Raw genomic sequence first — 13,377 nt, forward strand, 5'->3', positions numbered from 1 at the left:
AAGCAATGGCAACAGAAGCCAAAATTGACAAACGGGATCTAATTAAAGAGCTTCTGCACAACAAAAGAAACTACCATCAGAGTGAACAGGCAACCTACAGAATGGGAGAAAATTTTTGCAATCTACTCATCCGACAAAGGACTAATATCCAGAACCTACAAAGAACTCAAACAAATTTACGAGAAAAAAACAACCCCATCTTTTGTTTGTGGGGGAGGAGGGGGTTATTGTTTTGAGACAGAGTCTTGCTCTGTTGCCCAGGCTGTAGTACAGTGGCACAATCATAGCTCACTGCAGCCTCAATCTCCAGGGCTTGAGCAATCCTCCTGCCTCAGCCTAGCAAATAGCTAAGACTTCAAGGTCCATGCCACTATGTGCAGCTAATTTTTTTTTTTTTTAATTTTTTGTAGTGACAGGGTCTCACTATGTTGCCCAGGCCAGTCTCAAACTCCTGGGCTCAAGCAATCCTCCTACCCCTGCCTCCCAGCTGGCTGGGATTACAGTTGTAAGTCCATGTTTTAGTCCTCTCTTTTCCTCAGGGAGGTAGCACAGAGCCTGGAACAGAGCTGGTATCAACAATTATTTGTTTAACTGAACAAAGAAGTTAGGCCCCTGTGTTTTGATTGTAAGATGAGCGTGGCAAGTGCCTGGACTTTCTCTGACTCTTTATTCAAGGTCCAATGGTAGTGCAGGCCAATGAGTTAAAGCAAACTCTGTGGCCAGTTAGCAGCTCATTGTTAAGGCCAGGAACACTACCTTTATCCTCAGTGTCTCCTTTGTTTCTAGAATGCAGAGGCAGTCTTTGGCAAGTGATGAATGGTAAGGGAACACTTCCTGACATTTATGTTTGAGCAACCAGAATTTTATGTGATGCTGTTACAGTGATCACTGCACAGAGTATTCGTCCTGGTGCATTGCTGTCATTTGTCTTTGTACAAAGATCTTCGTGATGAATAGATTTGAAGGACTTTATGTTATGGTTCATGAACAGAATTCTCATCAAGACCCAGGCATGTTTTATTGAGTTCGTGCCTTGGCAGTTCTTCTGGATAAAATATTTCATTGACCTTCCCAGAGACATCGTAAAACATCTAACTGCAATTTCTCATTTTTGTGTTAGGGCATTCATTATTTGACGGTCTTTGTCTGCTTAAACAATTCCTTCTGCTTTCTTTGTCATTGAAACTGAACTTTCAATGTTGCTATTCTTTTCTTTTGGAGTATATCCTTCACTTTCTTCCTTAAGGTTTTGCTTTAAAACTCCATTTTACTTTTCATTCCTCCATTAGACGTTTCTCCATTGGGCTTTTCAGAGGACTAGAAAGCCTTTTCACAAAGAACTTGAACTCACAGGAAGGAAATGATAAGGAAACTTAAAGTAATTACCTTTGCATCTTAGTTGTCCTCCCTCCTCACCCCTCTTCAACTCCAGCATAGAACTAGACCTTATTTTTCCCAAGCAACCAATAATAAAAATGCAGAAAATGTTATGTCCTTCTTTTATTCATCAGACCATTAGGCATTATTAGGCATATTAGACTTGCATACTATGTATACAGGCACTATGCTAATTAGTCGATAGAAAAATGAAGAAGATAGCCAGTGCCTTCAAGGAATGCGTAATCTAATCAGGATGATGAACGAAAGGTTGCAAGTACCTTCTCTAAATCTTTGCTTAAAAAAAAAAAATCTTTGAGTTAATGTAATATACTTTCCTGATGGCGTTATATAATCACATTAGCTTCTCTATATGGGGAACTTAGCACAGTTCCTGGCCTATAGTAAAAGGTTCAGTAAATGGTGATTATACTAATGGATAGATACAGAGTAAGTAGAAACATGAAGAAGGCAGTGGACATGGCATCTCTACTTAGACATAAAGAAGGAATACTGGGGAAAATTGTATGTACCAATGAAATATAAGGTACATTTAGAGAACCATAAGTAAGTAATTGGTCTGTTGGAACAGAGGGATGAAGGAAGGAAGCTTAGTAAGAGATGAGGCTTCTGAGGTAGGCAGGAATTTAGATAATTAATGGGGGACATTAATCTTGTAAGGAATGGGGGACATTAATTAATATTAAGCAGGGGAGTCTTAAAATTAGTTAATTAATGCTGAAGAAAATTTCTCGTATACTACGTGTCTCTCTTAGGTCTCACTTGCTCTGGAGCCTCTGTCAGAAACTTACGACAGCTACCATCCACTTCCTACCACTGACATGACAGAAAATGTGCTTTTATCTAAGCAGGGATTCAGAGAGAATACTGAACCCAGCAGTACCCAGTTTCAGGTTCCATCAAGGCCTCGCGACATACATACCATCAAAATTGATGGAAAAGAGTTAGGAGCCAACAGCAGTAGATCAACCACTCCGAGGTAATTACCACACCTAATACCAGTCAATCTGTCAGTTAACTCCACTGTACTTGTGATATCTGCCTTTCATTTATGGTTGAGTAAAAGATTAACAACAGAGAGAGGCACAGTCCTCATTTAGCTGATAACTGTGAAGCACTCACTCTGGTCCTGGTTTGATACTAGGTGCTGGGCCTAGAAATAAGTAAGACATAATTTCTGTTTTTGAGGACTACTCACAATCTCACAATGAAGCCACTCACAATGAAGCCAACATACAAATAAATGACTAAATGATATCCAGATGCAGGACAGATGTTCATGAGGGAAAAGAGGGAAAGGGAGCTATTCTGTGAAAGAGAATGGAATAAGAATCAGGTTTTTGTTTTAAGTAATTATTTATGAAGCATTTGCTTTGTGTCAGGCTCTGCTGAGCTCTTCATTTTATTGTCTCGCTTAAGCTATGACTCCCTAACTGTAGGTAAAGCATCTATTACTTCTATAATTTGGGAGATGAAAAAGATTTACAAAGTTGCATTGCAAATAAATCACCCCTTTTGAGGTCCAAACTACCTTGCCAAAACCGCTGGTCTACTTTCTGTCTCTGACAAAATAGAGTATTACCATAATAGATTATATATTGCTGATGTTCTCCTTTTTTTAAAAAAAAAAACAGGGGAAAAGACCATGTATACTTTGCAGAGAACCCTGATACAATAAAGGATTCTTCCTTTGGACTACAGCACCATCTTAATTCAGGACAGAGTTTAGAGTCTGTAACTCCGAAAGGCAGAGCTCCACGGAAGCAGATGTCCCTTCTGAACAGTTCTGAATTCCAGCCTCAAATTAGAACAGTTGCCAAGAGTCACAGTGACTCATGCATTCTTTCTTCAAACAACCCCCCTACCAAGGATCTTCTTTCAGGTATGTATTTATTTGTGAACTGAGTCAGACTAAACTACGTTTATTGGGATTGCTCTACTTGTTAGCCAGCCTACAAAGAGAACCAAGACTCTTGTTTGAACTAAGTCAAATAGAAACAGGCAGTCTTGCTAGAGTCCAGCATCTTGCACCATTTAAAGACAGCCGTATTAAACCACCAGGGTATTTTTAAATAATTACTCCGTACATAAAATTGCAGGTTTGGGAAAGGAATCATTTAAAAGAAATTGGATATGAGGGGAAAACCTTTATCATAGAAAAGGGTTAGTCCTTATTTTGTCCCAAATAATTCAAGGCAAGTAAGGTTTTTGTCTCATCATCAGCATTTATTTATCCCACTGTATGGAGACTAGTACCAAATCCATTTCACATTCTGAAAACTCTTAAGTCTTAGTGAGAACATTCAGTATACAACTGCTAATCTTCATCCTGGGAATTAAATAATGACTTGTGGCCAAATAGAAGAAGAAAGGAGACAGTTTACCCTTATAAGGGCTTAGACAGAAATAAAAAAGCAAACAGGAACAGAATTAGATTACCTCATGTTACGGAGTGGTATAATAAAAGCAATTGACTTAACATTACACTGTAATGTTCAACCATGTATCTCTTTGACCTCATGATCATAACAGGAATTTGTCTACATCCCTACAAGTAAAATTTCCAAAATTAAAATATCTGTAGCATCAGAACTATTTGATTACATAATTTACATTCTTAAGCACATTTTGTAAAAGAACAAAAACATTTTGTTTATATTTTTTCAACTGAAATGTCTTAGATTCCCTACTCTAAAATATATACAGGCCGGGCACGTTGGCTCACACCTATAATCCCAACACTTTGGGAGGCCGAGGCAGGCAGATCACTTGAAGTCAGGAGTTCAAAACTAGCCTGGCCAACATGGTGAAACCCTGTCTCTACTAAAAATAAAAAACTTAGCCGGGTGTGATGGTAGGCACCTATAATCCCAGCTACTCGAGAGGCTGAGGCAGGAAAATCGCTTGAACCCAGGAGGCAGAGGTTCCTGTGACCCACGATCACACCACTGCACTCCAGCCTGGGCAACAGAGCGAGACTCTGTCTCAAAAAAAAAGAAAAAATATATATATTTTAAAATATATGTGTGTATATATATGTATACTCCAAGATTATAAACTATTAATTTTAGTCTTTAATGCAAAGACTGCATTAACAAGAAGGAAAATGAACCCACTGTACTCAGCACTTGTCAGCTCACTTGTGTAGACCAGACTTTAAGAAAGATATTTGTTGACTCAATAAACAGTTATCTATTCAGCACTACCAGATGACTGGTACTCTTCTAGGTATCAGGGCTACAGTAGTTAAAAAGAAGAAAGATATAAACTCCCGCTGTATGGGTTTTATATTGATTGGAAGACAAATGATAGACTAAATAAATAACCATGTGTTACTTGGTGATCATGGCAATGGTGATATATCAAGCCAGGAAGGTGAGAGAAGGGGATGTTAGTTTTACGTAGGTTGGCAAAGGAAGACCTCATTAACAAGGTAACATTAAGCTACTCAGGAGGCTGAGGTAAAAGGATCACTAGAGCCCAGGAGTTCGAGTCCAGCCTGGACAATGTAGCAAGATGTCATCTCTAAAAAAAAAAAAAAAAGCAAAGAGAAAAAAGAAGGTAACATTAAAGATCTAAAGGAAAGGAGATGTGTTCCTTCTTCTTTTTTTTTAACGTTTTTTTTTTGTTGTTGTTATACTTTAAGTTCTGGGGTACACGTGCAGAATGTGCAGTTTTGTTGCACCCATCAACCCGTCACCTACATTAGGTATTTCTCCTAATGCTATCTCTCCCATAGCCCCCCACCCCCTGACAGGCCCTGGTGTATGATGTTCCCCTCCCTGTGTCCATGTGTTCTGGAAAGGAGATGTGTTCCTTCTTTTTTTTTTTTTTTTTTTGAGAAGGAGTCTTGCTCTGTTGCCCAGGCTGGAGTGCAATGGCCGGATCTCAGCTCACTGCAAGCTCCGCCTCCCAGGTTTATGCCATTCTCCTGTCTCAGCCTCCCAAGCAGCTGGGACCACAGGCGCCCGCCACCTCGCCCGGCTAGTTTTTTGTATTTTTTAGTAGAGACGGGGTTTCACCGTGTTAGCCAGGATGGTCTCGATCTCCTGACCTCGCGATCTGCCCGTCTCGGCCTCCCAAAGTGCTGGGATTACAGGCTTGAGCCACCGCGCCCGGCCAGGAGATGTGTTCCTTCTAAGGAGAGTAACCAGACTGGTAAAAGGACCAGCAAGAGATAGCCTGGAGAAAACAGCTGCCACTTATTGAGCACTAATTATGCACTAGCTACTATGCCAAGTGTTTTATATGCATAATCTTATAAAAGTCATGTGAGGTAGGTATTATCCCCATTTTAAAATGAAGACACAAGCTCAGACTTAGGAAGCTCCTGTGCTATCAAAGGGGGCAGCTCTCATTATTGTCTCAGACTTTAAGGCAAAGTCCTATGCTTCTTCTTACTCTAGTTTCATTGTTTACCTAGGCCTGTTTTGTTTTGTTTTGCTTTTGCTTTTTAAATCAAGACTTTGCTGGCCAGCTGTTCAAGCCAAGCAGAATATGCCATGCACAACCCATGGGCTGTCAATGTGCAATCTCTTCAATAAGAGTTACTAGGATCTGTGGATTTAAAGATAAAACAAGACAGATTTTGACTCAGTCTGGGTTAGTAGTCTGACTTGTGCACAAATGAGAGAGGGACCACATCTCTGTAAATGGTCAAGTGTGGGCTGGATAACCTTCTGATGTGACTTTTACAGATGGGGTTAAATTATCAGGTACATAGCTGGATAAGATCTTTTTTATTTTTCAATTTCATTTTAGATTCAGAGGGTATATGTGCAGGTTTGTTACCTGGTTATATTGCATGATGCCAAGAATTGGGGTATGAATGATCCTATCACCCAGGTACTGTGCATAGCACCCAATAGTTTTTCAGCCCTTGCCCCTGTCTTCTCTCCCCCTCTAGTGGTCTCCAGTTTCTATTGTTGCCGTCTTTTTATCCCTGAGTACCCAGTTTTTAGCTCCCATTTATAAGTGAGAGCATGCAGTTTTGAGTTTCCTGTTCCTGGTATAATTCCCCTAGGAAAGTGGACTCCGGTTGCACTGGATAAGATCTTCAAAGGTCCCTTCCAACCACAAGATTAAGTGGGCCACTTTAGTAAGCATAGAACTGAGGTCGTGGGAGGGACACAACAAATACATCAACCTAATGATTTTTCTGGTCTTTGATGTGCTAATACACTACCAGAAACGAGGGGACAAAGCTGTATCAGTCAACCAGCTATTATTTATGAAACACTAACTACACAGCAGGATACTGTCCTTCTCCATTTTCAAAATAGTAATGATACATTAGATTCTTCTACTTCACATCTGTGACTATCATATCCTTTTAACCAGCCAGAGAAAAATCTAATTTAAAAGGTTAATATGATTAGGTTCTGCCTACCAAGATAATCTTCCTGTCTTAAGGTAAGCATTGATTATATCTGCAAGTCCGGGCAAGCTGGCTCATGCCTGTAATCCCAGCACTTTGGGAGGTTGTGGTGGGAGGATCACTTGAGCCTGGGAGGTTGAGGCTCCAGTGAGTCGTGATCATGCTACTGCGCTCCAGCCTGGGTAACAGAGGGAGACCTTGTCTCAAAAAAAAAAAAAAAAATTGTTTTAAATAATTACATCTGCAAAATCCTTTCACAGTAATACCTAGACAAGTGTTTGAATCACTAGGACAAGGTATGAGTATATGAGGCACTGGGGACCTTGGGGTAGCCATCTTAGAATTCTGTCTATCACAGTGAGTGATCTTTATTTTTTAGTTTAGTTGTATTGCCACATCATACATTGAACATATGATATTTAAGATTTTTGATTTTTTTAAAGTTTTTAAGGTATATTTTGACTTCTTTATAGTAACAAATATTAGATGTTTTGATGTTTATGGACTTTGGGAGGCAAGGGCAGGAGGATAGCTTGAGGCCAAGAGTTCAAGACCAGCCTGTGCAACATAGCAAGCTACCATCTGTACCAAAAAATTAAAAAATTAAAAACAAGCCAGGCATGGTGGTATGCACTTACAGTCCTAGCTACTTGGGAGGCTGAGGTGGGAGGATTGCTTGAGCCTGGAAGTTCGAGGCTTTAGTGAACTATGATTGTACCACTGCATTTCAGCTAGGGCAACAGAGCAAGACCCTGTCTCTAAAAATATGTAAATAATGAATAAGACTATGGATATTTTTTACTTGTTTTTTTTTCTTGGCCTAACCATCATATTTTATTTTTAGAAATTATAAAATTAGACTAGGAGTTAGGCACTTTCTAAGTGCCTGTGGAACCTCAAGAAAATAATAATACCTCCTGTATCTGTTGGAATAATACTATTGGGCCTGAGCTTTTTTATTGTATTTGTTTTTATTTAGAAACAGGGTCTCACTATGTAGCCCAGGCTGGAACACTGTGACTATTCATAGGTGTGATCATAGCACACTATCCCCTCAAACTCGTGGACTCAAGCAGTCTTCCTGACTCAAGCAATCCTCCTGCCTCAGCCTCCCAAGTCGCTGGGACCATGGGCACATGCTACCCTGCCCAGCTAGCACTCAGCTTTTAAAAAGAAACCTAAGAACTAAGTAGGGTCATAGATAGTATAGCAGTTAAAAGCATAGGATGTGGAATCATCTGGTTATAGATGTATTATGTGTGCATCTTGGTCAAGTTACCTACTCTCTGCCTCAATTTTTTTTCTTTTTTTTATTATATTTTAAGTTCTAGGGTACATGTGCACAATGTGCAGGTTTGTTACGTGTGCCATGTTGGTGTGCTACACCCATTAACTCGTCATTTACATTAGGTATATCTCCTAATGCTATCCCTCCCCCCTCCCCCCACCCCACAACAGGCCCAGGTGTGTGATGTTCCCCTTCCTGTGTCCAAGTGTTCTCATTGTTCAATTCCCACCTATGAGTGAGAACATACGGTGTTTGGTTTTTTGTCCTTGCGATAGTTTGCTGAGAATGATGGTTTCCAGCTTCATCCATGTCCCTACAAAAGACATGAACTCATCCTTTTTTATGTCTGCCTCAGTTTTTTATCTGGAAAACAAAAGAAGTCGTAGTATATATCTCAGAGGACTATTGGGAGGATTAAATGCGTAATACATGTTAAAATATTTAGAATAGTGCCTCGCATGTGGTAAACATTCAATAAATGTTTTCTCTCATTTCTGGTGCTGCTATTGTTGTGGGACCCCGTAAGGAATGGGGTAAATTTTACCTATCAGAAAGTCTGAAAACTCAGGTTTTATTCTGACTTTTCCATTAACCTGCTGTTTGAGTCGTGGAAGCTTTTTAGCACTCTTTTCTTCATCCGTAGAAGTATAAATTTGGTATCTGGATACAAAAAATATATAAACATTACTAACCTTATTAGATACCAACACCAGTCGGAAGAGTCAGTACATGGATATAACAACCCCACAAGAGGTCAGTCTCTGGAATGGAGACTTCATTCATTGTTATAATGCCAGCATCTAAAACAGTGCACAGTAGAAGCTCAGTAAACATCTCTTTTGAGTAAATGTCCTCAAGGAATTCTCAAGCTAATGGGAAAGGCAGATGAGTAAACTATTACAGTACGCACTGGTGAGTCCCGTGATAAAAGGAAATGCCCTGAATATTCCAAATGTTTCTGCTGCATTTTGGGTTTTTCTCTTTTCTACATTTATCCTCTTCAGCTCTGTTAGAACAAGGCAATAAACTGCGTAATGCCATGGTGATTTCTGCAATGAAATCAAGCCCAGACACCAGCATGTTGTTGGACCAAGTTCATCCTCCTATTAATGAAGATTCTCTTAGAGCATCAACACAGTAAGTTACAGGATAGACAGAACCCTAACAGTTCATTTCTTAATAGTTGTTAACCTGTGTTTTTTGTCAAGTTATGGACTGGATAATCTTGGAAACGCTTATCAAATAATTCCTGATGTGGTGGGAAAGAAGCCTACACTAGGAGTTAAGATACTAAAGCTCTTATCCTAGCACTGGCACGTGCAGCATATGTAAATGGGTAAATTCTTTACTCTCTCTGAACTGGTATCCTTGGATGTAAAATGGGGATCTTCTCTCCCTACCTCACAGAAATGAGATGGGATTCTACTGTAGGAAAGAGCTTTGCAAAGTGTAAAGTTTTATTTAAGGCAGTTAAGTCTAAAGTACATTAAATTTTCTGAGTCAGACCAGCTGCATGTACGAAGTGATTATGATATAGATTTTTTCCATCTGTTAGCCACTCAGTGAGAAAGTATTTTTCTACACCTTAGAATCAGGGCCTTTTCTAGGAATCAGTTTAAAGACCACATTGAAGATCACCTCCTCCCTTCAACTGAGAATACATTTTGGAGACATGACACAAAAGCTGATACCAGAGCTATACAGCTGCTATTAGGCAGGTAAGCACTATTAAAAGGCTTTCTTCCTTTTAAACTCTTCCTCCAATTCATAGTATACAATGTTATCAGATTTATCTTCCTAAAGTAACATGTCCTTAGACTAACCAAACCCTTCCCTGTTCCTTAAACGATCACTCATTGCCTACTAAATAAAACTCCAAACTTTAGCCCTTTACTTTTGGCTTCACTTACAGAATGATCCCATTCTACCTTACCATTCTTATCTCCCAACTCTTTCCCTAACACCAGTGTTAACATGGTGTGATGAAAAGGCATGGATTTTAAACAGATACAAGTGGAAATTCAAGGTTCATCTCTAATTAGCTTTGTGGCCTTAAACAGGTATCTCTGAACTTCAGAGGCATTGGTAAAATTGGAATTGTACCTAACCTTGCAAAATTGTTGTAAGGATTAAAAAGGATGTATATGAAAGAGTAACACAATGCTTGACACATAATATTTTGAGGTTTTTTTTTGTTTTTTTGTGTTTTTTTTTTGAGACAGAGTCTTGCTCTGTCACCCAGGCTGGAGTGCAGTGGCTGGATCTCAGCTCACTGCAAGCTCCGCCTCCCAGGTTTACGCCATTCTCCTGCCTCAGCCTCCCGAGTAGCTGGGACTACAGGCGCCCGCCACCTCACCCAGCTAGTTTTTTGTATTTTTTAGTAGAGACGGGGTTTCACCGTGTTAGCCAGGATGGTCTCGATCTCCTGACCTTGTGATCCACCCGTCTCGGCCTCCCAAAGTGCTGGGATTACAGGCTTGAGCCACCACGCCCGGCCGGTTTTTTGGTTTTTTTGAAACGGAGTCTCACTCTGTTGCCCAGGCTGGAGTGCAGTGGCACAATCTTGGCTCACTGCAACCTCCACCTCCCGGGTTCAAGTGATTTTCCTGCCTCTTCCTCCCAAGTAGCTGGTACTACAGGGATGCACCACCACACTTGGCTAATTTTTGTATTTTTAGTAGAGATAGGGTTTCACCATGTTGTCCAGGCTGGTCTCGAACTCTTGACCTCAAGTGATCTGCTCGCTTCAGCCTCCCAAAGTGCTAGGATTACAGGCATGAACCACAGTGCCTGGCCAACACATAGTATTTTTACTGTTGGTAGCTGTTTCTGTTAACATTATGAATAACATGTGCCCTCCAACCAGACTCATCTATTTATTGTCTCTTGTATAAAAGATAATGTCTACATTCATGTCTTGGAAAGTTAATAGAGCATAGTGGTTAAAAGCAGTATGTGCCGAAGTTTTAAAGGTTATGGGAGAGCATGTGTTTTAAAGGCTCCAAAAGCTCACACCTACAATCCCCACACTTTGGGAGGCTAAGGCGGGCAGATCACCTGAGTTTGGGAGTTCGAGACCAGCCTGGCCAACAGGGTGAAACCCTGTCTCTACTGAAAGTACAAAAACGAGCCAGGCATGGTGGTGCAGCTACTCAGGAGGCTGAGGCAGGAGAACTGCTTGAACCCTGGAGGCGGAGGTTGCAATGAGCTGAGATCATGCTACTGCACTCCAGCCTGGATGATAGAAGGAGTGAGACTCCATCTCAAAAAAAAAGAAAATAAAAAACCTCCGATTAGTTTGATTTGAAGTTTAGACTTCTGTTACAGGGAAGTAACACTACATACTCATCGTATGCTAATGGTAGGAATGAGTAGAGTGAGTAGAGGTATAATGGAAAAGGTAAGTGGAAGCCAGACTTTGATTATTGTGTTAATGAATCTGGACCTTAAAAATTATGTAAACATCAAAATGTTTTGAGCAGAAGATCACTGTCACAACAGTACGGAAAAGCATTGGATAGAAGAGATGGGAAATCATGTGGGTTTTTTTTTTTTTCCTCCCTGGCAGAAGGGGAGAGGTAAGACATTAAAGGTTGAAGTGACAGAATTTGATTACTTATTAGTTGTAGAAAGAGGGCAAAGAGTAAAACATGATCCCTAGGGTTTTTGCTCTAGTGACTTCATGGATTGTAATGATTGAAATTATTGAAAATCCTCAAGCAGACATAAGGCCAAGTTCAAGTTTGAGCATGTAAATCTGTTAAACTTGAGTTGTAGACACTTAGATATGTAGAGCTGAAGCCCAAGAGAGAGGACTAGCCCAAAGATAAAAATTGGAGATTTGTTAGCTACTCTGTAATAACCGAAAGTTTTGAAGTGGACAAGATTACCCAGAGAGAGTATGGTAGAATGAAAGTAAGAATAAAAGTTAAAACTTGTATCCCCATTCCTTGCCAGGCCTGGTGGCTCACACCTGTACACCCAGCATTTTGGGTGTCTGAGGAAGGCAAATTGCTTGAGCCCAGGAGGTCAAGACCAGCCTGGGTAACATAGGGAAACCCTGTCCACAAAAAAATGCAAAATTAGCTTGGCGTGGTGGTACACGCCTGTAGTCCCAGCTACTGGGGAGGCTCAGGTGGGAGAATTGCTTGAGCCAGGAGGCAGAGGTTACAGTGAGCCCAGATCATGTCACTGCACTCTAGCCTGGCCAACAGAACAAGACCCTGCCTCAAAATAAAATAAACCTCAACAAAATGATAATGAAAGAATAGAAAAGGCATAAACTCACAAGAACCAAAAGGGGAGGTGACAGCAAGAGAAAGATGTCAATAAAATTTTGGAAGCTAGAAAACAGGTGAACAAAGGTAACTGACCTAGCAAAATAGAGAAGTCTGTATGTTTGAGGTTGAAGGACCAACAGTTTGATTGCAGTAGCCCAAAAAGACTACTGAAGGAATTAGAAACACCAAAGCAATATCTGAGTTTGAGGCTAAAAATGAGGACTGGTTAAGAAAAAATAAATAGGAGCAATTAGATCCTTCCTTCCCCTCTCCAAGATCTGGACAGACAGTATAGAATAGAGATTAATTGAAAGAGAACCTCAAACCAGATTGCCTGTATTTGAACCTGAACTCTGCCACTCACTAGTTGTAAAACATTATGTAAGTTATTTAACCACCTTCTACTACAGTTTCCTCACCTATAAAAAGGATATAACCTACTTCAGTGATATGTAGTGTGGACTCAGTGAATTAATTCCTGTAAACATCTTACAGAATGACCTCTCAATAAATGTTAGATATTATTATTATAATACCATCTCCCATCCCCAGAGCCAGAAGACTGACATTACCCTGCCCAGTGAAAGACTAGCAGTTTAATATGTAGAGGTTACAAACTGATCCTTAGATGCAAGGCTGTCAAGCAAACTGAGGGTAGTGGTGAGGACCATACCAAGGAAATGGAGACTAAATTAAAGTCTGCATATGGAATGATGAACACCCCTCCTACCTCTGATCCCCGTTACTTCTTGACTCCTAGAACACTGACAGCCACATCACCTCCCAAGTAGGAGATTGAGATTTTGCTGAGAAACCGTCTAGCTCGAGAGAAAAGAAGTGCAGATACCAGCCATTAGAGATTACTCAACAAAATGGTCTAGCTCTGCCCAATTATTTTATAATGAAACCAACCAGTCAACAAGTTTTCTCCCATTCCCAACTGGAATATGACACTTCCGGTCAGCATTTCAGTGCCTGACTTTTAATATGAACAGATAGCCACAATTTTTAGATGTTTGAGGAATGCTTCAACA

The 13,377-nt window shown here is 40.3% G+C and overlaps 1 protein-coding gene across 4 annotated transcripts in view; it reads left to right on the forward strand.

Annotated features, from left to right (window-relative positions):
• C2CD3 (C2 domain containing 3 centriole elongation regulator) overlaps positions 1–13,377 on the forward strand; it is a 158,202-nt gene that overhangs the window by 29,564 nt on the left and 115,261 nt on the right. For 3 of the 4 annotated variants that reach the window (XM_030917912.1, XM_030917913.1, XM_010366825.2), the window contains exons 4-7: positions 2,154–2,377; positions 3,033–3,280; positions 9,068–9,200; positions 9,653–9,781. In XM_030917912.1, coding sequence (XP_030773772.1) covers positions 2,154–2,377; positions 3,033–3,280; positions 9,068–9,200; positions 9,653–9,781 — 734 coding nt within the window. Of the gene's footprint in view, positions 1–2,153; positions 2,378–3,032; positions 3,281–9,067; positions 9,201–9,652; positions 9,782–13,377 lie in introns of those variants that run through there. The other variant, XM_030917915.1, reaches the window with a different exon arrangement.

Source organism: Rhinopithecus roxellana, chromosome 15 (genome assembly GCF_007565055.1).
Source record: "Rhinopithecus roxellana isolate Shanxi Qingling chromosome 15, ASM756505v1, whole genome shotgun sequence".
Lineage (NCBI taxonomy): Eukaryota > Metazoa > Chordata > Mammalia > Primates > Cercopithecidae > Rhinopithecus > Rhinopithecus roxellana.